Source organism: Falco naumanni, chromosome 3 (genome assembly GCF_017639655.2).
Source record: "Falco naumanni isolate bFalNau1 chromosome 3, bFalNau1.pat, whole genome shotgun sequence".
NCBI classification, from domain to species: Eukaryota; Metazoa; Chordata; class Aves; order Falconiformes; family Falconidae; genus Falco; species Falco naumanni.
This window is the reverse complement of record NC_054056.1, coordinates 61,822,701-61,848,252: the sequence shown is the minus strand read 5'-3', so window position 1 is coordinate 61,848,252 and position 25,552 is coordinate 61,822,701. Positions and strand designations below refer to the sequence as shown.

Sequence of the window (25,552 nt, the reverse complement as noted above, 5' to 3'; positions counted from 1 at the left end):
GAGTTTATCTAAAGCTGCTGCTGTGCATTTTGTTTCTGTAGAATTACCAGTGTAGGAAGCGCAAGGTCATAAACCAAATCTTGGTATCTTGTACATCAATACTACACCTCATTGCTAGACTACTCTTTCCCCAGTTCTGGATCTTGCCATACATTTAATGGAAAAGGGTGAAAAAGAAAAAGAAAAAAAAAAAAAAAGAGAAAGGCTATCATACATCTAGGTCCTGAAAATACTGAATGGCCCACCAGAATACATGTACCTAGTTACGATCCATGTGAGCTAAAAAACCATTACATATCCACTGGCTACTCTTACGAAATGCTTAGCATTAGCTATAAATAGCATAGACTCTGCAAAGGTGAAAAAATCAAAATAGCAGTTTTGATACTGATTTTCTTTTCTTAACAAGATTCCATCAAACTGCTCTTCAGGCCAGCTGTTTTTAGACTAAATAAATCAAGTGCAAGGCAGAATATTAGCTGAAAGAATAGCCTTTGCTCCCTTCAACTCTGAGCCAAGAGATAAATGCAGCCAAATACAGGACACTGGACACATGCTGTGCCCAGAACTTCACCTAGGGTAAACGAGTGGAGTCAGTTCTCACTGGCTAAGGGAACCTTCACCATATTTGCCAGCCAAGGCTATGTTCCAGCAGTCATCAATGCAACTACAGGACTGTATCTCTAAACCGTTTGTAAAAATCCCAAGAAACAATCAATTCCTCTTGCTCCTAGAATCTCTGGTAATTACTCAAAAAGCATAAATGGTGACAAGAAGGTCAGCCTTCACATCACAAAAGGGTATGAAAATACTCCATATTCTGGCAAGGAAAGTTAAGTATTTGTTTCAATATGCTACTTGACAGATTTAATGCATTAAGATTGAAATGTTAAAAAAAGTACCAGTGCTAAAGATATACTGCAACCCATATCTTTACAGGTACTGACTTTCAGGAATACTTTTTATTAAAGGTCCTAGAAGATAATTTGAACACATTCTCAAGCAAATACATGAGGTAATTACTAAAATCATTAAGGTCCTTCCTACACTTTCCTTCTGTGTTTGCTTTATTTGTGCTGACTTGCTTAAAGTAAGCACACCAAGTCAGCTCTAATAACTCATTGACTTCACACAATCTCTATTAACCAAATCCTTTCTCACAGAGCAGTAATTTACATTCAGTTTGCATAGCCCTAAATGCCTTCTCTCTCTCAAACTCTCTAAGGAAAACACAGAAGAAAGGCCCCTTGGGGGAAACTTTTCAAATCAAATTAGTGAAACTGAGCATGGTTCAGGAGAGGAAAGATATGTATTTGGTGAAACATCAACAGCACTAAGGCTGGAGAATAGAAGATATAGAGGGCAGATCAGCTGGTCTGTTTCCAAAGTGAAAACATTCTAGGAGGATGAAAACTAAGGCATTCCCTCCCACTTCATTTTTCCTTCCTGTTTGTCCATTTACAAACCAAACACAAAGCCAGCTCTTCAAACAAGAAAGTTCTACCCAAACCTTCTGTCACTGACAAAAGATACCCTGTGATTACTTTCCTAACAGTTCTGCTTCTAATTAAAGAGCAAACTAGGCACTTGTTTAACCTATGCTTCATTTTAAAACATCAAAGTTAGACCTTCTGTTTTTAAAATCACTTTCAAGCAGGATCTAGAGATCTTGCAAAAGCTTCTTACCAGCTGTACACCTCAAGTATGCATTTCTTAGTTAATAACAAAGCTTCTTCCAGCATTTGGAAGCATCTCCGTGTTAATAATGGATCGTTGAGCTATGATTTTCAAATAGCTTAGACAGGCAAATGCATACACCTGTTCAAAGCAAAACACGAAAAAGCCTAGAAAAAGAGATTTTCTTCAGAAATTACTGTCTTTTCTTGGAGTAGAGTAGGAGACTTCTGATTCTTCCACATCTAACAAAAAGGCTAATAAATTAGCAAATGCTTTGTACAGTTTAGCAGCCTCCTGTCTAAGAACGATGAATCCTTCCAAGCTTTGCTGTGAAGTGCCAGAGAATCAACTTCTGTCATAGTTCCAGCCTCCCCAGCATCAGAAATCACTGTTTTACAGATATAATCCTTAACTCTTAAGAACAACTGACAGCAAAAGCTCATAGAAGATATAATATAGAACATTTCTTCCCAGTGCTCCTTCCAACAAGATGGTGATCAGAATCAGTCAGAAGAGAAGGACAGAAAGTAGCAAATCAACTTTTTTTTCAGCAATACTCTTGAAAATATTCTTTGTTGCTTGAAAGTAAGTCTTTGATAACCCAGACTTCAAGTAACTTGCATGAAATCAAGAGTGGAAGAAAACAATACCAGAGGACTTCTGGGGAAAAGACAGCAGGGTCAGGCAGAGGAAGGTTACCAGGACAGAAGGAATGCCTATGTAAACACCCTTATCCACAGATATACAGTTCTTACTGTGCCATGAAATACAACAACCTGTGACCTATATGCTTACAAACGTGGTCACTTCCATTCCAGTCTGACAGGAATGAAATCTCCAGGATGCTCTAGAACAATAATTGAAAGACATCTGTTTAAAATCAGTTCATATTATCCTTAGCTATTCATGTTTAAATATGTGCTATTAAATGGCTAACTGCTAAATATCCTACCATCTATAAACATAGAACTGCAATCAATCAATTGTATTGATTTATAGCCTACATACAGTAAATGATGCTTGCCCGAGTGTTACTCACCTGCCTTAAATCCAAGGTGATGGTGACCCAGTGGTATTGTCTCCCATTCTGAATGCTGGGACTTTGCCACCAGTTATTGGTACCATCGATTGCACTGGAAATTGGGTGCTGCTCTGTTTTGAAGCAAAAAATTATATCTCTTGAAAATACATCTCACTGCGTTTTCTCTGACCAGCACATTTATTTCACACTGAGCACTGCTTACTCTCATGCAGAAGCTGTAATCTGCCCCAAGACAAAAAGTCTGTCATTGGACTCTGCTAAAAGGTAGTTTTGCTAGTGTAGCAGAGAGACTAAAAGTAAAAAGTATTTGACCCCAATACACCCTGTATTCACGTGAAAGTGTCAAGAAGAATGACGCAAACCCATGAAACAAACCAACCAACCAAACACACAAGAAACTTGCCTTTGGGATTGGCACTGTGGTGGTCGCAGACACGGCACTGGGCGTTGCGCAGGGGCCGCCCCGGGACATGCTCTACCAGTTTGCAGAACATCTCCGGCCCCTTCTCCCCGCAGGTGGCGTTCGTGGAGATGTGAGCATTGCTGGCTAGGTTCAAAATGGCAGGGAACAGGCCTTGAAAGAAATAGCAATTATCAGCCACACTGTAAGGTGAGCAAAATACACAGGTATGAAACAAGTCTCTGAACGTACAGGATCTCATGACAAGCTTCTGGCTTAGAGTCAGAGATACAGAAAAATACAATAAAAACAATTCATTTTGTGAAAAGATTACCATGCTACACGGACACCAGCACATCAATCGTCACAGCCCTGGGGCACTGCAGCCCTGCCTGTCCCTCCCTGCCCACTGCCGAGGCTTCCTCCCACTCTGCCCACAGCACAGGACCCTGTTTCAGCCCCCCAGGGTTCCCTCCACACTGCCCATGGCCCCATTTCAGCCCCCACTGCCCCTGGGCCATCAGCCCCTGCGCCCAAGTGACCCCATAGCAGAGCCAGGCTCCAGCTCCCCACAGCCCTGCTCAGCCATGGGGCTCGCAGAGCTGGGCCCACCACAGGTCCACATCCTGGCCTGACGCTGGCCTGTCCCCAGGGAGGTGTTCAGTGCTCAGGGCTGGGGCAGTGGGATGAGCCCCAGATGCCAGACCCTGCCCCGACAGACCCCACAAGGAGCCCCTGGACCTCGTGGCACCCTAACCACAACATCACTGTAACTGCACTCCACTTTTGGATGCTTTACTGCTGAGGAACACAAGAGATGGTAAACTCAACTCTTCCAGTTACTAAACCTTCTCTTCACTTCGTGAAATGATGAAAACCAGGAAGACAAGGGGCCCGCTGCCAGAAGCAAGGAGGAACTGCACGGCACACACTTGGCCCGTGTGGAAAATGCCATTTACCGGGAGCTCTCTGGCAGCAGTGCTACGTCCTGAACAACATGCTCCGGGCTCACAAGTTTTAAAGACTGTGCTTCAGACGTGTGCTCCGGGCTTTCCTGCAGCGTGTGTAAAGTCTAAGGGATGTTTTGCCTGTCACTTATTAATCTTTACACAAACCCTTTACCATACTTTCAAAAGGTGTTGCTCCCATGCGCTGGAATAATGAAACAACAGACTACACGTTTCAAGATTACTGCTACTGGACTGGGAATCCTTTTCTAAAAGAAGTTAAGTTTTACTTTGGCTTGAAGGCCACTGATGAAGTTTACAGAATACTGCATGCGACAAAAATTACGCACAGCTTCTCAGAAACGTTATCAGTTCCCAGCCTTCCCTCCTGAGCTAAAAAGCTTTTATTTCTTGCATGATTATAGTGTAACAGAGATGCTCCCGTTTCTACTCAGAAGCAACTCTGAAAAAAAGAAACTATTTTTAGAAAAAGAGCCCTGTCTTTAGAAATTAAACATGATGGGCTGAAATCAAAGCTAGAGCTTTGGGCATTTTAACAGTGCCACAAGAATTGCTGCTGTTGCAATAGTAAGGTATTAAAAAAATCATGGTTTTCTTCTGTTAAAAGGAATTCTGAAAATAAAAAAAATTCCAGTTGTATTTATGAAAATATGTCTTTTTCACTAGCAAAACTATATGAACCCTTTTACTTCATTAATTTAAAACATATATAAAAAATATTGTAATATTAATATTTTACTTAGCGGTCCACCTCAATAAGGCAACACTAAATATTCCTTTAAAGTATCTTTGTCTGCCCAGTAATTGCATTACCCTGGAAAGCCTGGAGAAAAGTTTTAGTGCTATTTAAATCTTGCCTTCAAGTATCAAAAATGGGGCTAAATCTTAACCCTCTGCACTACAGTATGAATAACAAAATGTGTTTTCAATTGTGCTATACTCAAAACTTAACAGCATGGAGATGGAGATCCATCTTTTGTTTTCTTGATTCCTGACTTCATTTAAGTTAAATCCAGACTAGGTCAGACACCTTGTTCTCATTATACCTAAATCTGATGCAGATACGGATGCTGAAGACATCCTATTAACCACTTTGGTGAGGCTCTTCTGCCAGTAACATGCTTTCTGCACAGTCTTCTCTCACCTCATGCAGTATGGGCACAGTATTGCTCCAGACCTAAAGCTAAAGGTAAAGCAGAAATGCCCCCCTCCATTTTCCTATGGGACAATAAAACTCATTGGCAAAAGAGGGCATCCTTTTTTACATTACTGTTCAATGCTATAAGATCTTCCTTATTCAGTATTCATTACTGTTCATGTAGGGGTCCACCGGCCAGTCTTCAAGAACTATCTATTACTTTCCAGGTCATTCATTACCTTCATTCATATTACACAGTATCCCTGCCATTGCTTTTCAAGGTCATTTGTTACAGTGACATAATTTGCCTACAGTAACCTTCAGTCAATGGACTTGTGCCAAAGGAATAGCAAGGCTCCAAAGAAAAAGCGTTGATGCTGGCCAAGCTTCATTCCAAAACCCCAAGCTCAAGTCACTGTGGCATTCACCCTGGATTCATCCCTTTTGTCTGCTTGTCACCAAGCATCTCACTGACATCTAATAAATTTGCTGACTGATAGTGAAATGAATAATGGTACAGCAACCTTAGGTCTCATGATGAGTTTTCTGCATCCCAGAGAGATAAGAAGAAAGAACACTTCAATCCAACTGAGTTGCACTGGAGTTTTTTCCCCAGGATCCAAGTAAAAAGCAAAAGGTTCCTAGGTTCATCCTGCAAGGTACTGGCATCTCTTCAAATCCTAGCTGATTACGTTCACCTCTGTTTCTCTTTAACACAATCAAATTTTAAGGCAATATGCAAAGGTGTGGCCATTGATTTCAGGGTAGACCTGAGATTAGTGTAGGAGCCAATTTATTAACAAAGTTAAGTATCTGCAATAAAAAGGAAAAAAAAGTAGATTTCAAAGAAATTAGTTGTATCTTTAAAGAACATTGTTCTTCTTCAGTCTTTTCTTAAGAAAAGCTGAGTACTCAGAATTGTGAGTTCAAGAGCTCTTAAATGCTCCTCTGCCAACACCACCTCAAAAAAACAAAACACCGAGAACGAGGAAAAAAACATCTAAATATCTAGTGAAGTACATTTTTATCTCTCTTTGGAAGATATGATAGGTAGGTATGATAAAGACAAGCAACCACAGAATCAGTCACTTAAATGAGCCATTTATGGATAAGTGACTGTCATCATATCCTGCTTTAAAATCCAAGCAGCCATAACAGACATAAAACTCTGGCAGAAGATACCATGTTTCATTAAACTGAATTTTTAGCAAATTATATTTGCATTCTTGGAGACATTGATGTAACTTACACAGTTCACTATCTAAAGTCCAGCACAAAAGATTGATTTGGATTCATCATACTTATTCCCCCTAGAAAGGAAGGCAAGTGCTACATACAGAATCCTCGCTGTTTCACTGCTGAGCTGTCAGGCTCCATTATCACATTAGACAATTGTAGCTCTGAACCAGCTGTGAGCGATCTCCGTATGGATTTGTACAGAATTCAGTAGTAGACTTCTCATCTTGCTAATCTAGTTTGGCTGACTATATTCAATTTGTTAAACTACCTTGCAGTCAACTCTTCACACTATTTGCTGTTTATCTTTCTACCTTCAAGCCCATCTTTGTTTGGGAATTACTGTTCAGCATTTTGCATGGACCACTATGGTGGTCCTGAAAAAAGCTAGAAGAATTTTTTAATTAAACTCACTTTCCTCTAACTGCTGGCAAGCTCTTTTCATGGCAAGGTAAACTCTTTACTTAATTTTCTCCAGCTCCTCAGATGCCCATTTGCCCCAGAACAGAGATTCACACACCACCCAATACCAGAAAATTAATAGTGCATAGATGTTAATTTGACCTTAAGAAAAAAAATAACTGGTTCACTATAGGTAAACACAGGAGTGGAGCACAATGTTTTTTCATCTGATGTTCAAACAAGTTGCACTCATATTTGTAAGGATTCGTTTTAGCCAGATGCATGACTGAAACTCACTACAGGAAAACTGAAAACCTGAGTGGGTGCTGTCAGAATTATGCCATTCAGAGCTTTCCTACAGTGCAAGACAACTCAAGCTCAGGGAAAGCAAAGGGAATCAAATCCCTACTAAGGCAGTCAGCAATGTGGGTGTGTCACATTCACACTCAACAGTGCTCAATTCTTAAAGAAGTGACAACAATGAAGAATTCAAAGGTTAGATGGATTTGTTGTATGTATAGGTCAGCAGACAGACCTTGTGATGAAGGACATAGCATTAATGTTTCACCAAAAGTCAGGGAAAAGGCTTGTTCATAACAAAGCCAGTTGTAATGTATTTGAATGAAGAACAATTGGTCAGCATGCAGTAGGCCAGGGAAAAGGAAGACAGGCTAAGAGCTTTTTTACACAGATGAGGCAGTCAACTTCTATTTTACGCTTCAATCCACCTATCAACTCTAATCATTCAGAATGAATGGGGATAGTTGGAGCATGCAGCTTATAGGGCCAGATTCAAAGTGCTGACAATTTCTAAAGTCATAATGGATTGTGATACATCATGGCATAAGTAAAAGATGTGGGCAATCAGGAGAGCTATCCCTGTACTGTAAAGTTTATAGCTGATCATATGGCCTGCACTTCTTTGAGAATTACTTTACTGAAACCAGGGTCTACAGAAGTCCTCACAAGCTCCTTGTTGCAGATATTAAGTACCATCACCTTCCCTGAAGACTCAAATTCTTAATGTGTTTAGAAGTTTTGATTTTATTATAGGTATAGAGTACCAAGCACCCTTCAGGTTTTCACTGAGAAGAATTTCAAGGATCTGGGACATTTCCAGGGTTCTGGCAACTCCAACTGTGACCAATGCACATCGGTTGATACTTTCTGAATACACCTGATTTACTGCATAACAGCAGATTGATGCCATAGCATTTGTACAGCAGATCTGACATATCCTGGACTTGTTGAACATTTTGTCTAGGTCAAATAGGCTGCCCATGTACAGAGGCATCACTCCAAAGACACTTACTATCCATGCTCAGACCACAGCACATATGCATTACTAATGAAAGTATGGGAACCACATGCAGTTGTGTCTCATTTATCAAAGGCTTTTAGGCATATTTATTGCCCTCCTTGTCTTCAAAAAGTATTCTCAGTTTAGGATCCTTGTCTGCATTCTGAACAGCTACATCTGAATGAAACTCCAATTTCACTCCCAATCAATGATTCCACGCCCCCCCCCCCCCCCCCCCCCAGGAAATTAATAGTACTTCATCACTGTCCTGTTTCAGGTAGAGGGAAAGTGGATATGTACATTTTGGCAAAATCCACATATTGTCAGGGGTTTTGACCACGTTTAACTGTACAGCTTCTTACAATGTGACTGACAAGACAGGGTGAATCTGTACTTCTTCACATTTTACAGATAGCATGTGGAGAAAGGGAGATGGTCTCCAGAATAATAATCTTCCTAGCAGAGGATAGCTGATTAAATTCATTTCTTTCACACACAGTTGCACAAGCAGAAGGATACACGAGCGTTCTGCTTTATATAGGTTTCATTATGTTGGTAAATATGTTCAATACACAAAGATAATACTTTTTGGTAACCTGATCAACAGTGAGGATAGCAGAACTTACAGGAAGGTCACATTTAAGACAGCTTTCCGCTGAATCCAGATTCACTGATCTGTCTAATGCCCCTTGAAAGCTGAATAGATTAGGGAAGTGTTGGTTGGAGTTTAAGAAATCAGAAGACAAAAACTAATGGGAAATGAAGACATAAGATTATCTGAAGCAAGCCAAGAACTGAGACCAGAAGGTGACAATGTTTTCTGGATTGTTCAGTGTACACAATGAAGGCTCTAAACCAGATTTTGACGAAGAACTCTAGAGAAGCATTTAGTAAGCAACGGCCCCATTTTTCCATAAGTATTTTGGGATTTTTTTTGTGCTGAGTTTAATAAAGCAGTAATTCGCAAATGAACAAAGATGTGACAAACATAAAGAACTGATGTGTGCAGTAACAATGAGCTTTTTATTGTGTCATTTCTCAGAACACAGAAATACTTGAAGGGGTCTAATCTCATTTGCAAGATACAGTTTTTAAAAATGTTAAGTCAATCAGCGGTTCATAACAAGCAGGCAATGTTGGAGTTTGCCCACAAGCAATAGATTCTCCATTTACTGAAAACATTTACAGAGGACACAGTGACAGTTGTTCAGAATAGTTTGATGCACTTCAGGAAAACACAAAGAGCTAAGGGAAAAATGTAATAAAATGTCAGAGTATTAGAATGTATAAAATATGTAATAGTATTACACTGCAGAAGTTGAGGTCACATTCTTTATAACATTCTCAGACCATTTTCAATAGCACAGATTTTTTAGTTGTTCTGTCTTATTCAAGTTTTAGATTAAATGAGTTTACTAAATAAAAGCCCTGGAACTATTGGGCTTGGGTTCAGATTCCTTGCCTGCTCAATAGATTTACCCTCATTATATTTTACCAGCAAATGTCCCTAGCTTAACCTTTTCTATACACTTTCATCAGAATCCTATCCTGTAATCACAATGAAAATCCAGGCTGATTTCCCTAAAATAAACACTCTGAAATTCCTGCAGTTAGAAGTTGGTGATTAAGACACTAATTCCCTGTTCCTAGAATCAGCAAGAAACCGGGGTATAACACTCAACCTGCCTTACAAAAACAAACCTTCATTTGTGAAGGCATTGCATAAAAATATGTATTAGCTACAGCATCGCCCCACTTGGAAAACTAAAAGCTTCACTACAACTTATACAAATAGGCTTAGGTAGCAAGCCACTAGTTAGAAGTTATTTTGAAAACTGATCGTTTTTCTTTAGCCCTACAGAAAGGAGAATTTCTGGTAGCACAACACAATACAGGAGCTAAGGGGTATGGTTTTATTAGCAGAACCTCTGCAAACTTTCATTTGCAATGTTTAGATTAAACTACTTCAGATTAAAAACCAAAACCTCACTACCATGACAGACTACTGTCTTCTCCTAAAACCTGTTCTCTCTTTCTTACTGTGGAGCAAAGCTGACTAACATGTTAATCATAGAAATACTAGCTGAGAAAGATTACATTTAACTCAATCAGTTCTCGATGTAAGAACATACTAAACTTGCCTTTTTCAAAGGCTTCCAATGAGGAATATTCTTCAACATCCTTGACAAGTCTACTCCGGTGCTTTATTATTTTAAAAGTTACAAATTTAGTCCTCTTTGCTGCATTCATGATCTTTCATGACCTTGACTGCAGCTTTTGATGACCTGAAAGGCTGTTATCACATACCCTTTTCTCTTTTCCAGAATAAGTAAACAACCCTTTCAATCTTTCACAGTCAATTCCCTAAACCTCTTGCCCTTCTGAATTCTTGGCAGTCTGCATCTCTCCAACTGTGAGGCTCCTCAGACCTCATCAGCACCAACTGGAGTAGAATAATTTCTTAAATTCTCAACAGTTTTGTTAACACACCCGAGAACAAGTTTTGCCTTCTTTTCAAGGCACTACAGGTAAAGCACATTAAAGTAAATCAAAGATTCTTTTCTGCTGTACTGCAGCCTGGTCAGTCATGAAAGAAGTATACTTCACATGAGGCCCTGGGATGAGTTCAGGTTATCTGTAAAACAGGTTACTTTGCAGCTATTTGCTGACTGCTCACACACACTTACTTTCAGAACAACATACTGATTATTTTACAGCTCTGATTTTGTCAAGCTTTTGCAAATCACTCTTAAACAATCCAACTGGAGCACCAGAAGACAGACAACAGAAAGTCCATTACAGCAGTTAATGTGACCAAAACCATTCTGCTTGTAGCTTGTTTGTGCTCTAACAGCTTGCAGGGTTCAAAGACCAAACCTTGCCAGTTCCTCTGTCCAAATGGCAAAAAGCTTCTCTGACAAACATTTTCTACTGTTACTTATGTGCATTCAGTATTATTAACAAGAGCCTTAATAATGGAGACAGGGTACTGCAGTAACAGTCATTTACCTGCTGCGGTCTGTCTTGGGCTAGATGATGTGCTAGTTAGGCATTCAGTGCTCAGAAATGTATTGGAAAGAAGTGTAACACTGCAAATTAATAAAGTTCTGTCAAATTCAGACTGCAAAGACAGAAGGCAAAAGTTTGCTCACTCAAGAATGAATGAGTTATAGTATTCTTCCCCCCCAATAGTTTCCTCCATGTAGTTTGTGAAGGTCAAAATAGTAACAGTCTGGCATAACTTGCATCTCAAAAACCAGCATAGAGCCAGGATGATGGCCAGAGTGTAGTAGAGCAATTGAACAAGGCAATTTATTTTGTTTTAAGAAGAGGGGAGAAAACCTGAACCCTAATAAAAATCTTAAATTTCAAAGCATAAGTAGCAGCATGCTAAATATAAAAAGCAACGGAAAATGAAGAGAAGGAAGAAAGCATTACACAAAAATTAATATTCTTTCACAAACTATTGAGGGTTTTTTACACTACAGATGTGTTAATATTCATTGTAAACTGGTATCTAACACTAAACCAGTATCCTTTAGATTATGAAGCTAATTGCTAACTTTACAGTGTCCTACCTTATGAGTCCCGCTCATGCTCAGAGCTTGCAAGCACAGATGTAGATCATAATGTCACAACACATACTCAGATTGGAAATAGGATAAGGATGCAAAGACATGAGTCAGCCTGCAAATGCTTGACACTGAAGGAGTTTGAACTGATTTTCAGTCCCATCTACCAATTCCTACAAAAAAGCTACCTTGTTTCCCAAAGGAGTGCACAATCCCACTTGATAGCTGTCAGCTGAATGTTCGAGAGAATAGAAAACATGGGTAAATACAATAGGTTTAATAGCTTACATTACAGTCCTTAATGTGATTTCTAGTATTATGGCTTGGTCCTTCACAAATTTCAGAGATCCAAGACAAAAAAATTAAGTTTGTGTTCTTGGGGATATGAAAAAAAAAGAGACCATCACAGCAGTTTCTAGTATCTTCAATATTGCAGTAACTTGCTGCTTTCTTGCAGTCAGATCAAACTAAGGGGTGGTAGAAAGAAAAGAAGAAAGCTAGCTTTCATACTAGTTTTCAGCATCAGACAGTACAACTTGATACAAAAGCAGGGTAATTTGTGAGTATTCTCTGTATATCATGTATTTCCAAAGTATAATCCATATTTCTGTCATGTCTTGCAAGCATTGATTTTTTTATTAGCATTGGCCTGTTGAAGAATCTAGCCAGAAATTGCCATAGCATTTACACCAAAGCAAAAAGAGGCAAAAGTTGACAGGTGGGCAGACTGCCAAGAAACAACAAACTTGCCAGACCATGAAATTAGTTCTTTCTTGTTTGCCCAAAACTTATTCCCATGCTGAAGAGTCTAATTCATAGTGTTTGTTGGTTTAGGGGTTGTTCTTTCTTTTAGTATTACTTTTTTTTCCTGAAGTCACCTCAATCCCAGGAACAATTTTTGCTCAAACCCAAAGTAAATACAAACCACAGCTATAAAATACTTTGGTGTCTTGTCAGTTTTGCTTATATGCAGCCTAAGACACTATTAGCTTAGATTAATATGACAGTAGTATTGACATGCTGATCACACTGCCAAAGACTAGGGACCTCAGTCATTTGTCACTCTTGATGTACCCCAATATCAAGACAGAACATTGTTGTTCTTACTGATGTTGGACCTAAAGTAACCTTTCCCCTATCACTACCTTTTACTCTGACTACCTCAATAGGTAACAGCTCACACTACACTTCTTTTCTATCACCAGTTTTCAGCCTGAGGTAACAGTTTCCTTTGTAAATGAAAATCCTGTCTGGGTTTAATCCTAACTAAATTTGCAAGCACAAATGTGCAGTTTTAGGCTTCACGCTGCATCATTTATTACAATAAATAGGAAGTTATGACCCAAGTATCTATTAGCTCTCTCCTGACTAAATCTATATTTATCACTTGCAAAGTTTAAGAGACCTGAGCTTGAGAAGAATTTTAAAGATTTAGTGGTCCAAGCCACTTCTGTACTGTGCCTCAGTATCGCAAGCAGACAAAACGTTACCATTTCTTTTCCCATGTAAACATAAGGAAGGACCCCTTGAAGAAGCTGGCATCTCTTTGTGACCATAGATGATATCTTACAGCAAGTAGCTGTACTACAAAGGAACTCTAAAATGTATTTTTCACTTAGTTTAAGCTTGTTATTCATAGAACATATATAATAATTTATTTCATTTTCTTAATTTCAAAAAATGCTGCTTTTTTCACTTTCCCAACACGAATGCACTATCTTAATATTACAATTGCAGCTGCCTTAGAGGAAGTTAAATTTCTATTTAAAGTAAGTGAAATTTTTCCATTAATGAACAAAAGCTATTTCAAGTTGAAGAGGTTTGGGCACCTGAGAACTACCAGCCCTCCTGCTTTACAACAATGTTCTTTTTCCAGACAGAGAAGAAAAATGTTTTCATTCCAGCAGGCACAAAGCCATTATCAAGGCACATGCAGCCCTCTATCAATGCCAGATCTTCCTGGGAGAAGGGAGCACATTTCCTCCAGCATGAATGGATCTAAAAGGATTTGCAAGTGTGTAACACTGAAGACATGCAAAATTTGATAACACCCTTATCTCTATTGACAAGATTTCGCAATCTTCCATTTAAATGGTTAATTGGGAAATAACCTCTGTAGGGTTAGTTTTGTTTTTTCCAGTTATAACCAGCTGTTCAACATACTATAAAGGTGGCTTTCTGCTCTTTACAAAAAGTAAAATATATTCTACTTTTTTCTAGGCATTTTACTCTAGGCAACAATGTAAAATTGCAAATCACCACGCTCTGTTTACTTACATCTGCTGGTCTCCAGGCTCACAGATTAGCTGATGTAGAGGGCACACATGCAACCATTTTGAAAATATTAATAGCACAATTAATCGCACAACCTCTATATGTTGTGTCAATGTAGTGAACAGAGCACGGGCATCTATTGAGAATGCTGTTCAGTTATTCCACCAGCTGAAGTGTGCAACACAGCTAGTATTACTGTCACTCACAGTAACTGTATTCTGGTTACAAACAGCTGCATATTTCTTTTAAAACAGACACGATTTAGCAAAAGCTGTGCCTTTGGCCTGAAAACAAGAATGATGCATTTCAGCCTACAGGGCAATTTAAGAAAATTCTAACAGCCTGAAGATCAGGACTGAGAGTTCAAGTAGTTTAGTTTAAAATTCAGCAATGCTACAGCAACACTAAAGAAAAAATGCAAGGCACATTTTGGATCCTCCCCTGAAACACCCCAAATGTTTTTGCCACTTACTGTGGGAAATGCAAGGCACAGCTGCAGACTGGACAGCTTATTTCTCATTGTCCTTAAGAACAGAAAAGATGAGGAGGGCTGCTCAAGTTTTAGAGACTGTAGCATCAGTCAGTACTATATGGTATACAGAAGGGGTTTTCTTCTTTGGGGCAAACATCCTGACCTCTTCCCTGCCACTGCACCACTGAAAAGCCCCTTTTTACCCTCTTTTCCTATCGCTACAGCAGAAGTTTCAGCCAAATCCAAATCCAAACTTGGATTTGTCCATTACCACTATCAGCCATGGCAGCACAGCAATAGCAGATCCTTATACCAAGTACCCACAGTAAAACATTTCTCAGCAGCCCAAGATGCCACTGGAGCTAAACATCAGCATGGCACCCTCTAATCCATGCCAAGATACACATTAAATACAGCTGTCCACCAGCTGTCACGATTTGTACCTGCTGTTTTATTGCTGCCTTCAGACCATGTACTATCACCACTGTGGAAAGATCTATTCTCCTTTGGTCATCACACATTTCATTTTAAGTTCCCTGCCCAACAACATGCATCTTTGTCCTTGCTTGCAACGAGCAGCCTCTTCCACCTCACAGGAAACCTACACTATACTTTGCAAAATCATTTTGTCTATTAAAAAATGTCCCCATTACAATATTATCAAATATGGAAGAAACTAAATTGTTCCTTGTGTGACCACTCTCAGGTAATGAGGGGCTGTCCATCTGGCTCTAGCATTTGCATTTGCTGCATGCCTTTAGCAGTGATAAACTGGCTCTGGAGGACATTGGCAGACACACTGTAAACCTACTTCAAGGAAGATAAATTAGAATAGGGCTCGAATGGACTTACTCCCATAAGTTTTAGCTTAAAATTCATGTTTACTTCTAAAGACCATTTCAGTAACAAGCTCACATTTTTGCATTAGCGAAAAAAAAAAATCCATGGTTTCTAAAATTCTGGCCAGCTTTTAGTGAGATTTATTTTTAATATCAAAAAATAACTCTTAAAAATACCCAATTTTATTCACAAATCATGGAGTTCTAGATACATGCCAGATTTGCTTTCTATTTGTAATGTTTTTCTTAATCCTGTAAATGGGATATATGACCCCATAAAAAAAATTAGATTACTTGGGCAATTAAAAAGAGAGTCTTACCAAACGAACACATTAGTTAGCAACTACTGAAGGAATAAATGAACAATTGGCAATATAAATTCACAACAATTCTCCCAGGGACAGTGGAGTTTATTTGATACTTCATTTTCCCATCAAAAATTTTAACTCTTCAGCATATTTTAAAGGGTGTTTTCTAGTAGAAGTCATTGAGAACACATTTTAGACAGTCTACAAGCTAAAGTAAATAAAAGGAATCCTTGAAATTTCAACATCATATATTTCACAACCTTAATTTGAGCCAAGGTTTCCACAAATCCTGACAATTCAAAGAACCCTCACTTCAAACTTTTGTTATCTAGCCCTTCTCAGCCAATAAAGTAGAAACAACCTAATCATCAGAAGCATTAGCACACATTTACAAGCCTTTTTTGCCCTCCCCTCTTAAAACAGTGCAAGATATGCACAAAAGGCAGCAATGTAAAGGCAAGTAAAATATATGAATGGTGTGGCAAGGAGAATAGCAAAATACACATTAGCTATTCATGCATTTGAATAAGAAGCATTTGTAAGGGGAAACTAGACAAGAACAGCCAGTAGACTCTCTTCTTTATTAGTGAAGCACCTTCTGGAGTTCCTTTTCTCAATTCTGCAAAGCAACAGCTAGAAACAGGGAAGGTATAATTCAATTATTAACTGATTTTTCAAGCACAAGCCTGCTGCTGGTGCTAGATTCTCATTGATTCATTCATTGTCTAGATACACCTGGACTGATCTGGAATAATCCTAAGAAACTAGCGAACACTGGCCACGCTCCATCCAGTCCGGCCTGAGTAGGGAGCAGCAGCGGCACACCAGGTGCAGCCAGGCCCCCTGGCCTGCCATCCTGCAGGACAGCCAGCATGCCCACCCACCCATCACCTTGTGCCATGGCTGCACAGCTCTGTCTGCTGGCATCCGGGTAAACAAGATGAAAGACAACTCGACCCTGCTCCAGTCCTCCCTGGAAGAGAAGCATTCAGCCACAGTCAAACTGCACTGGAAGTGCCAGTCACTACTGGGATTTTTTTTTCCCTCCTTCCCACAAAAAGGATTTCTTTACACACTTCTCTAACCTGACAAGTTTTGTGGCAGAAGGCAAAATGCCCGTTGTGCTTTCAGAAAACTGAACAAAAAATATCGATACAAGAGAGCATCAGTGCTAGCTCTAGCTTGCACTTATGCTCAGTGGTTGAATTCCAAGGTTTATTATAGTCATTATGACTTGTGCCACTGATTTATAAAGAGCTAGGATTTTGCTATTAAACTTCTTGCTTCATCAGGTCCAGAAAAAGAAAATCAAATAATCAAACCCAGCCTATAGATGTTGTTTTGAATTAGCAATCCAGGATCTGCACTGTCCTCTCAGTTTTTCAACAAATAAAAGCTTATACAAATATGATAGAGCAGGCAGTGAACACAGACCTATCTTCAAGGTCATTTTGGAGCAAAACTCCAGTAAAAATGCAGGCAGAGCCAAGAGAAAAGAAAAATAAAGTTTCCACTTCAGGAAGACCATTTTTTAAATAGCTTTTTAACCTTTATTCTCATGCGGGAATCGAGACAGGGGCTGAATCTCACAGTACAATAAATGAGCTCACAGAAAGGAATTACATTGTGCTTGCAAAACAACTTTCAAATCTGAAACTTTAATGTAAAAGAATTGGTTAGGGAATATCCGACAGAGTGGTTACTGTATTAAATGGAAGTTTTAAAAAAATCATCAAAAGCTAACCAGTTAAAGATGATAAAACAGAAGGAATTGCTAAAGGCTGAAAACTACTCTGCCTACACAAAGCAGCAATGGGATCTTCATGGCCTTGCCTGGCAGCAAAAGCCCGAAGAGGACAAGGCAGACCAACTCACATCAGCCGCTGCTTTACACAGCCTGCAAGGTTGGCCCGGGCGTGGGAAGGGCAGTGGGTGAGTGCCTGCCATGCAGCCCCCTCCCTTCCCACAGCCCTGTGAGATCACACGGCCATTTACAGCAGCAGCGATTTGCCAGGGGGCACTTAAAAGTCAGGTTTCCAGGTAAAACCAAAGCATCCTTTCAGTCTGTTTCACTCTGCCGGGAACACAAGGAAAAACTTGAGAATCATAACTGCTGTTTCACAGGAGGGGAAGCCTAAATTATGTGCATCTACATATCTTTGTAATAAGGATATTGAAGGCTTATTTTTTGGTAGTGTTTTTAGTCTTACACTTCTATGCTTTCTAAATGTTAGAGCGTTATTTATATCTACTGTAACTACAAAATAATTCTTCTAGTTTTACTTTAAAGTTGTGATGTATACAGCTTTTAATACACAAAAATGTGTATAAAATAATTACATCTCAGGGTGAAAGTTCCCCCCCCCTAAAAAACACAGAACGATCAAGAATTCATTAAATCACAGAAGTAAAAAAGAACTAACACAGATATACCTACCCTTTTTTTTTTTTTTTTTAACTTTGACCCACAAGTAAATGAAGCACTAAACCCAAACTTCAAAGCCAGAGAGCTGTACCCATATCCTTGTGCGCAGAGGCACTGTACAGGGCCTCTGAGTTATCACTTAAGTACCTAAAAACATATATAAATGTGAAGTTTGATGTTAGTTGTCACAAACGTTTGCTGCACAAGTCACAATTCCTGCAAACTGACCTAACTGATCTCATCTTGCAAAACTTCAACACACTATTCCTCTGGTCAGGAAGGGATGCCTGGAGGACATAAATAGCCACAGGAGAAGGCAGCAAACCCCACCTGAAGATCCTCTCTGCAACAGCTGTAAATACAAACAACTGATCAACACACACTGATAGTCCTGAATACCCAGAGATGCATTTTCTAAGCCCTCAGGGAATGGAGAAAATATTTATGACAGACAAATGTTTTTTTTATCTTAATCTTCAGTCTACTCTGAAAGCTTTCAAGGCATTTTTCTGTCACATACCTTTGTACTCTGAGAAAAGAGGAAAGTCTGTGGCTTGTTGGTGCTGACTTTCTTTTAAAGTAAGTGAGGGAAAAACACAAAGCAGATTTTAGCTTTCAGACTTTCTAATCAAGGTCAGCACAATGTTTTCCCCACAGAATGTCCAAGGTGTTTTTTTCAGATCACCAGAAACACAGAGATGGCTCATGGTTCTTTCTTCCTCTCCCATCCTCAAGTCAGACCTCAACTGGCAAAATCTGCACCTAGCTAACATCCATTACCTTTTATGCTATTTTTACGCTACAAATTCTTTTCAATACCATCAAGCCTCATTTCTATTTGACAAAAGTTTTAAAATATATTTGTGTTGAATATTATATATTTAGGGAAGCTTATCGTTTTAATGCAGTGGTACCCACGCAGTCAGCGTTCCTGGGGGCACACAATGTGGCCTCTGTTTGAGGTGACTTCATAAGACAGGTCATCTAAATTGACTTTTGTAGAGTACTATACAGAACAAAGTCCACAACATTAAGGCCTCAGCAGCAAAACAATGCCAGAGAAAACCAGAGCCCAGATCTCCAGAATTACATCTGCTCTTCTACAGAGTTTTGCTGGGGTGTGCCAAGTCCTGTAGCCAAACAGACAGGCAGCTGCTGCAGCTCACATATACATACATATACATATGGTAAGCCACATAGATCAAAGACAGAAATGCACAAATGCAATCACCACCACTGGTCTCATCCTGTTCCCTGCTCCAGCTGATCAGGATAAAAGACCTTAAGTAGAAAACATACATTCATATATAGATGTAATATAGACTCCATCAGACTGCCCACCCATCCACGCCCGCCCTGGATCCCAAGTCTCCCCTGTTGCCAGCACCTGGGCATGTAAGCCCCTGAGGCCCCCAGCCGCACTCCAGCCACTGATCCACAGACTGCCTTGCACGCACACTGCCACCTCCATCACACCCACTATGGATCTCTCCAGTTACTGGCCAAGATGCCCAATCCTACCTCATAACTGCCCCTGGACCTTCTCATCACCACTCGCCTGACACAGACACACACATGCAGATGGGTCTCTTGACTGGCCCCGAGACCCCATGGTCTACTTTGTAGTTGCCTTAGATCCGCTGGTCCCTCTAGTAGCCAACTTGCAAACCCTCTGGTATCTCCAGTATCCACCCAAAAATTATGGCAAATTTGACACCTGGCTCCCAAGCCACTCATCCTGCTGTCTGGCTGGATGTTTGCTGGTGATCCCACACTGACACACAGACCCACAAAACATACACAGATGACACTCTCTCCAGCCACAGGCACCCAAGACACACAAGCCCCTGTGACTCACAGTCTCCTCTCAACTAAGTGGCTCTTATTTCTCTATGTGCACAGTACAGAGACCCCCTCACCTAGGGGGGCATTTAGAAACAGAGGTTTGTAAAAAGACAAGACATAAGGTACATCGTTACAGGACATGTACTGATGAGGTACAGGGAGCAGAGAGACAAGCATATTGACCTGCAACCTGGTTACAGCCAATTGGTCTCCTTTAACATCTTACCCCTCTGCTGCCCATACTTGTTCTTTCCTAGACCCTTGATTGCCCTCTCTCCTGTCTCCATCTTTGGCCCCTCCTCTATCCATCCCAAAGTCTTACACAATCCCAAAATGTTCTTCGCCTATAACCCATAATGAGTCTTAAACCCCTGTAGACAGCCACCACCATCCCCCATACACCATAAGCTCTGGGAAGCTGCTCCCATAATTCAGTGATGGCTGTCATGCAACATTGCTGGCAAGGGCTCGTTTCTCTGGCTTCATTATTGGGGGTGCCCCATGTTGTTGCTCTTGCTCCTTGGTGTGTGTGGACCTGCGACTGATCACACAATTTAACAAGTTAAATAGTGCATGGTCAGTTACTAAGTATCTTGTGGCCCTGCTACTTAACCTGCCTGAAGACACAAGGGGTGTAGTGTGTAGGTTCACTGTAACTGAAGCTTCCAACCCAGGTAAAAAGTGAGAACTTAAGCCAAGTATGCCATTATGCCAAATTTTGCCAAAAAAATGAACTTTTCACCTTACCACAACATTAAGTGGTTCTGCTTCAGGTGCCTATCATATTTTTAGTTCCATCTCCTGCCTCACACTGCAAGTTGCAAACAGCACCAAGTTTTCCACAAGTCTCAAGGGACTTTATGTTTCTTTTAGCATTCTCTTATCAGGAAACAATATTTGCACCAGTGGAAGCATAACAGAAATGTTAAAAGGAAAATATTTCCAAATAAAACAAACTTTGCAGGAGATAGAAACCTTCCTATTTCCCATATCACTTAATTCTTTGTTGCAGATATTGTGAAAAATCTGGTATTTAGACTGCTGGAAACAAGCTCTACTCAAGCCATTAGCATATACGAAACTACAATCCAATATGGCAAAATACCTATGACCTAATTTTTTCATCTCATACAGAAAGCATTTTGGAATGTAACATCCAGCTCATCTTGAAAGTGTAAGACTTTGTTCAAAGTTTTATGATCATCCAAGTACCTTCTGGAAGTCTGGCACTCAGTTTCAAAAGTGTCAGAGGAAACTATGTAAACACACAGAACACCTTCCATGCGTAAGGCTGTAGTGTAAGGTCCACCTACCTAGGTTTGTAGACTAAAAGCCAGATCTAAAAAAAAACCTAAGAGACCGTAAAAGTAAAAAACCAGCAGACACGGATACAATGAAGTTTCTCCTGAATTCAGACACCTGATTGCTGCTTGCAACAAACAAATAAAAGAGTAAGGCCTGTAACTGGATTTGCTTCCATCTTGGGAAGGACCAGCTACAGCATCAGCTTTTTTCTTGTCCATTCTCCTTCTGCACCCTTAAAACTTGCACTCTTGGCTGCACAGTAGCTCAGTTTCAAACAGAGGTTTGGAGAGTTTTCATATACACCTCCCCCTCCCCTGCATTACCTGTCACAGCAACTTGGTGACACAGCAACCTATTCAGAAATTGGAGATGTGGGTTCAAACCACCTCAAACTAAGGAGATTTAGGTTAATCTCCCACTTCCTGGGCAAGTATTTTAACCATCTGATTTATAAGCAAACCATAACCCTTACGTTTCAGCAAAAAATGCTGTTGCTGACCATAATGTCATAATTTGTGTATTAGTCATAGCCTAAGCATACTTACTAAACCAGATTCTTGAAGCAAGGTAGGTTTGAAACCCAAACGATAAGCATGAGAAATACTTGTGTACAGCTCTGCCCAGATGGAGCACCCCAGGGGCCATTCAACCTCCTGCGCATCAGCACTTAAAAGACTATTGACTCCAAAACACCAGGCAGGGAAGTAGCTCACAAAAACAAGCTGAGGCCAGATGCAGCTGGGGAAACATTTAATCTACAACTACAGCCTTGAAAGTTACCATTACCACACATGCATAGTAGCAGGATGTTTTTTTTTATTACAGAAAAATCACCTGACAGTGTCAGAATCAAATTTATGAAATATTGGCAATAGTGTGCAAAACCATTAACTGATTTCCCTTTCTGCTTTGTAGACCTGTATCACTGTTACCTCTGGTATAATTAAGAATGCATTCCAACAGAGTAAAGCTGCTCAATAAGCCTCTGAAATAGCTATTTGCTTCTGAAGCTGTAAAATAACTCATCTGGATCCAGACTCTAATGATACATGCTTCATGAAGAGTTACTCCACTAGTAGACACAAAAGACTCCATGCAAACCCAACTTTTCAATATGATGGGGACACTTTAACAAAACACCTGCGACTAAAAATACCAACTACATTTTATAGGTATGTAGATACTAATCTTTAGGCTGAAAGAACCAATCATTAACCTTCAAAGCTGTTCAGTGCAGTGACTTTACTATTCTGTGTTTCTTTCTTAGATCGGACTTCAGCACTTTCTGACAGACCCTTGCAATTGTCTCACACTCCATTCTCCTCATCTGCTGACAAGACAAAAGCAGGGACAAACAGAAAAAACAAGACATGCTGACAGCTCTACCGAGGCACTTGCCACGGGAATGCCAATATACCTTTCCCCCAGACTTCTAGAATGCTCTTGCAACAGCTTTGGGAAAATCTTTCCAGCCTCACCAGAAATTGTATTTTTCCGTCATCACGATGCTACAAGTTTGAGCTTCAGTTGTTTACTTTCTGCAAAAGCAACTCGGCTATTCTAATCTGCATCACATTCTTCACATTGTTTTAGGATCAGTTATCTTGAATTCTGTTTTTTGTAAGGCGGTTTGTTATCCACCAGCAGGATTTGATACACACGCTCCCTCAGATGAGCTGTGTCCTCATGCAGGGGAAAAAAAAAAAAAAAAAAACAACTTAATCTAATAGGAAGAATGGTCTGATCTGATCTTTCAACTAGAAAAAAACAATTATTAATTTAAATAGCCCTAGGAGAGGTGGCTTAGGAGAAATGAAATACACTGTTATCTTCAACCACAGATACAAAAATATGCATTTTATCAAGATGTTTCTAACAATGTGAACTACTATATAAAAGCTGGACTGTTGGTACTAAACTATCTGCAAAAGCTGCATCAGATTACTGTGTGATCATTGCAATTTGTATAAAAAAAAGAATGTACTTACCACCTATATTTGACCAGCTTTAGGAAAATTCCTACATTTTTAAACTGTGTGCTAGGATACATGTTTAAATAGGAGTGAATTAAGTTTGTGTGGTGGGCATAAGATGGTACCTCACAAAAAAAGTTGTGAAAAGTTTTGCACCATTTTGTCTGGCTTTTCATTTGTTTAGAAGACTGAGTTTTCATAACCAAGGTGAAGTGTGTTTATTTACAAGCTGAAACATATGGACGCTGAAGTTTACTTGGGCTTGATTTTGTCCTCCTTACCCGGAGGATGAATCTTCGTACACATAATGATATTAATAAACACACTTTTTTGCTGCAGTGTGTAAACATCCAGATGCTAACCTCCCACACTACACATCCATCTTGAACACCACATTTCACCATAAAGAAAACCAAGTCGTGCATCTGTACAACATATGCCTTCCAACCATTTTCCATCCTCGTTTTTTGTTTTAAGAGAGACCTAACACGGCTGGGGACTAATGTGCAAGGGGGTAGGGATCAGCAGAAATTCTGCTGTTGACTCCACCAGAAGCTGAATTAAGCCGAAGGTGACAGCATCTGGTGTCCACCAGTGCTGCCTCCATAACGCAGCACGCCGCAGAGTCCACCACCGTTGACGCTGGGGCAGAGAGCGAACTGCTCTTGCTCACCAGCTTCAGTCATCCTGGGAAGGCACAAGTTACTGCACTTCGAACAAAGAGGATGCATGTGATTAAGTTACTCGCAAAGCAAGAACTCGCCGCGGAGCGTTCTGGCATCTTGGCTGCAACGCACCGGCCAGCCCCACGAGGAAGGGGGAAACGGGGGGGAAGGAAGAAAGAATAAAGAAGAAAACTTTCGTAAATATCTCCTCATGCTGCCTCTGTCTCATGCCTGGAAAGCGGTTTTGAGCCCCTCTCACTCCTTGCAGCAGAGCTCAATTTGGCTGCCCGCTCCTCTCCCTTCCCGGTCCCCCGCCGGGGCACGGGCTGCGCTGGGGGCTCCGCCGCAACGGAGCGGACGGCGGTGGGGGCCAGGGCCGCTCGCCAGCCCTCCCCCTGCCCCAGGGAGCGGGGCAGCGGCCGTGTCGCCGGGGCCACCCCCTCCCCCGGGTTTCTGCCGCTCCATAGCGTCTCTCGGCTCCCACAAAGGGAGTGGGCGGCCCCGGAGGCGGCCGGGCGGAGTGGCCCCCGCCGCCGAGAGAGAAGAAAGGGCTCCAGGAAAGGGGGGGAGGGCGGCTGCAAAGCGCGGAGATGGGGGGAGAGGAGGAAAAAGACCTGGGGGGTCCGGCAGGGAATAGCGTGGCAGCGAGGCGGGCAGCACTGCCGGACCCCAGCCCGCCCGCCCCCGCGGGGCTCCCCTTGCAGGGCTGCACGGCCCCCCGCACCGGCTGCGCCCGGCGGGGGCTCGGAGCACGCAGCCAGGGCTCCCCTAGCCCCGCGGGGGCGAAAGGCTGCCCCGGGACTCAGCGGGAGGGGGGGTCCTGCAGACAAACTACCGGCACTGCGTTGCACTGTAAGTAAGCAGTGCGCGCCCCCGCACCCCGAGAGTCGCGCACCCCCACGGCCGCCCCCCGTTGCGCTCACCTCGGGGCTGGCCCTGCCCCGGCACCCAGAGCAGCGAAACCGCCACCAGCAGCGCCGGCAGCAACCGCCACCCGCCGCTGCCCATCGCGCCGCCACCGCTGCCGAAAGAGACGCAGCCAGCCCTGGCGAGCCCGCCCGCCTTATATGCTCCCCCGGCCCGGCCCGCCCCGCGCCGGGCCCGCCCCGCACCCCCGGGGGCACCCGCGCACACGCACCCGCGCACACACACCCGCGCACACGCACCGGCGCACACTCGGGGACCCCGCGCCACGCAGGTCCGCCCCCCCGCAAAGCCGCCCCGGAGGCACTTGCAGCCCCGGCCGCGTGTTGCAGGTGATGCTCGGGGTGCGGCGAGCTCGAGTCCGGTGCCCGAAAAAGTTCTAAAAAGCTGTAATTAATGACCTGGGAGGTTTTCGCGAGGAGGGGGAGAAGAGAGAATACGAGAAATAACAAGGTAGAAGTGCGTAGGGGGAGAAAGCGTTGCGAAGCTGATTCAATATGCAGCTTTTCTCTACGGCCGATATTTTCACGTGTTTAAAAAAAAAAAATAAAAATCGGCAGCTGGGGCTTTCCCTGTAAGTCTGTCACCCCCACTTGAAACTTCATGCCCGTGCTGATATTTTTCAAGCCTCCTCTCCACATAAACACAGCGCATCAGCCATGTTTGTAAATGAAACAAGTTCTCTCCTCGGTTACTAAACTAAGAGGTTGACAACTTTTGTCCCATAGGAAGTCTTCACAAGTTTTAAATGATCAATTACCTCTTGAAACAAGCAAAAACCAGAACA

At 41.6% G+C, this 25,552-nt stretch overlaps 1 protein-coding gene across 1 annotated transcript in view; it reads right to left on the bottom strand.

The window, feature by feature from the left end:
- LAMA1 (laminin subunit alpha 1) overlaps positions 1-24,883 on the bottom strand; it is a 107,422-nt gene extending 82,539 nt beyond the window's left edge. The window contains exons 1-3 of the mRNA XM_040588521.1: positions 24,765-24,883; positions 3,123-3,293; positions 2,717-2,829 (exon numbers count right to left, since the gene is read on the bottom strand). Coding sequence (XP_040444455.1) covers positions 2,717-2,829; positions 3,123-3,293; positions 24,765-24,849 — 369 coding nt within the window. The 5' untranslated portion in view covers positions 24,850-24,883. The remainder of the gene's footprint in view (positions 1-2,716; positions 2,830-3,122; positions 3,294-24,764) is intronic.
- Positions 24,884-25,552: the final 669 nt, after the last annotated feature.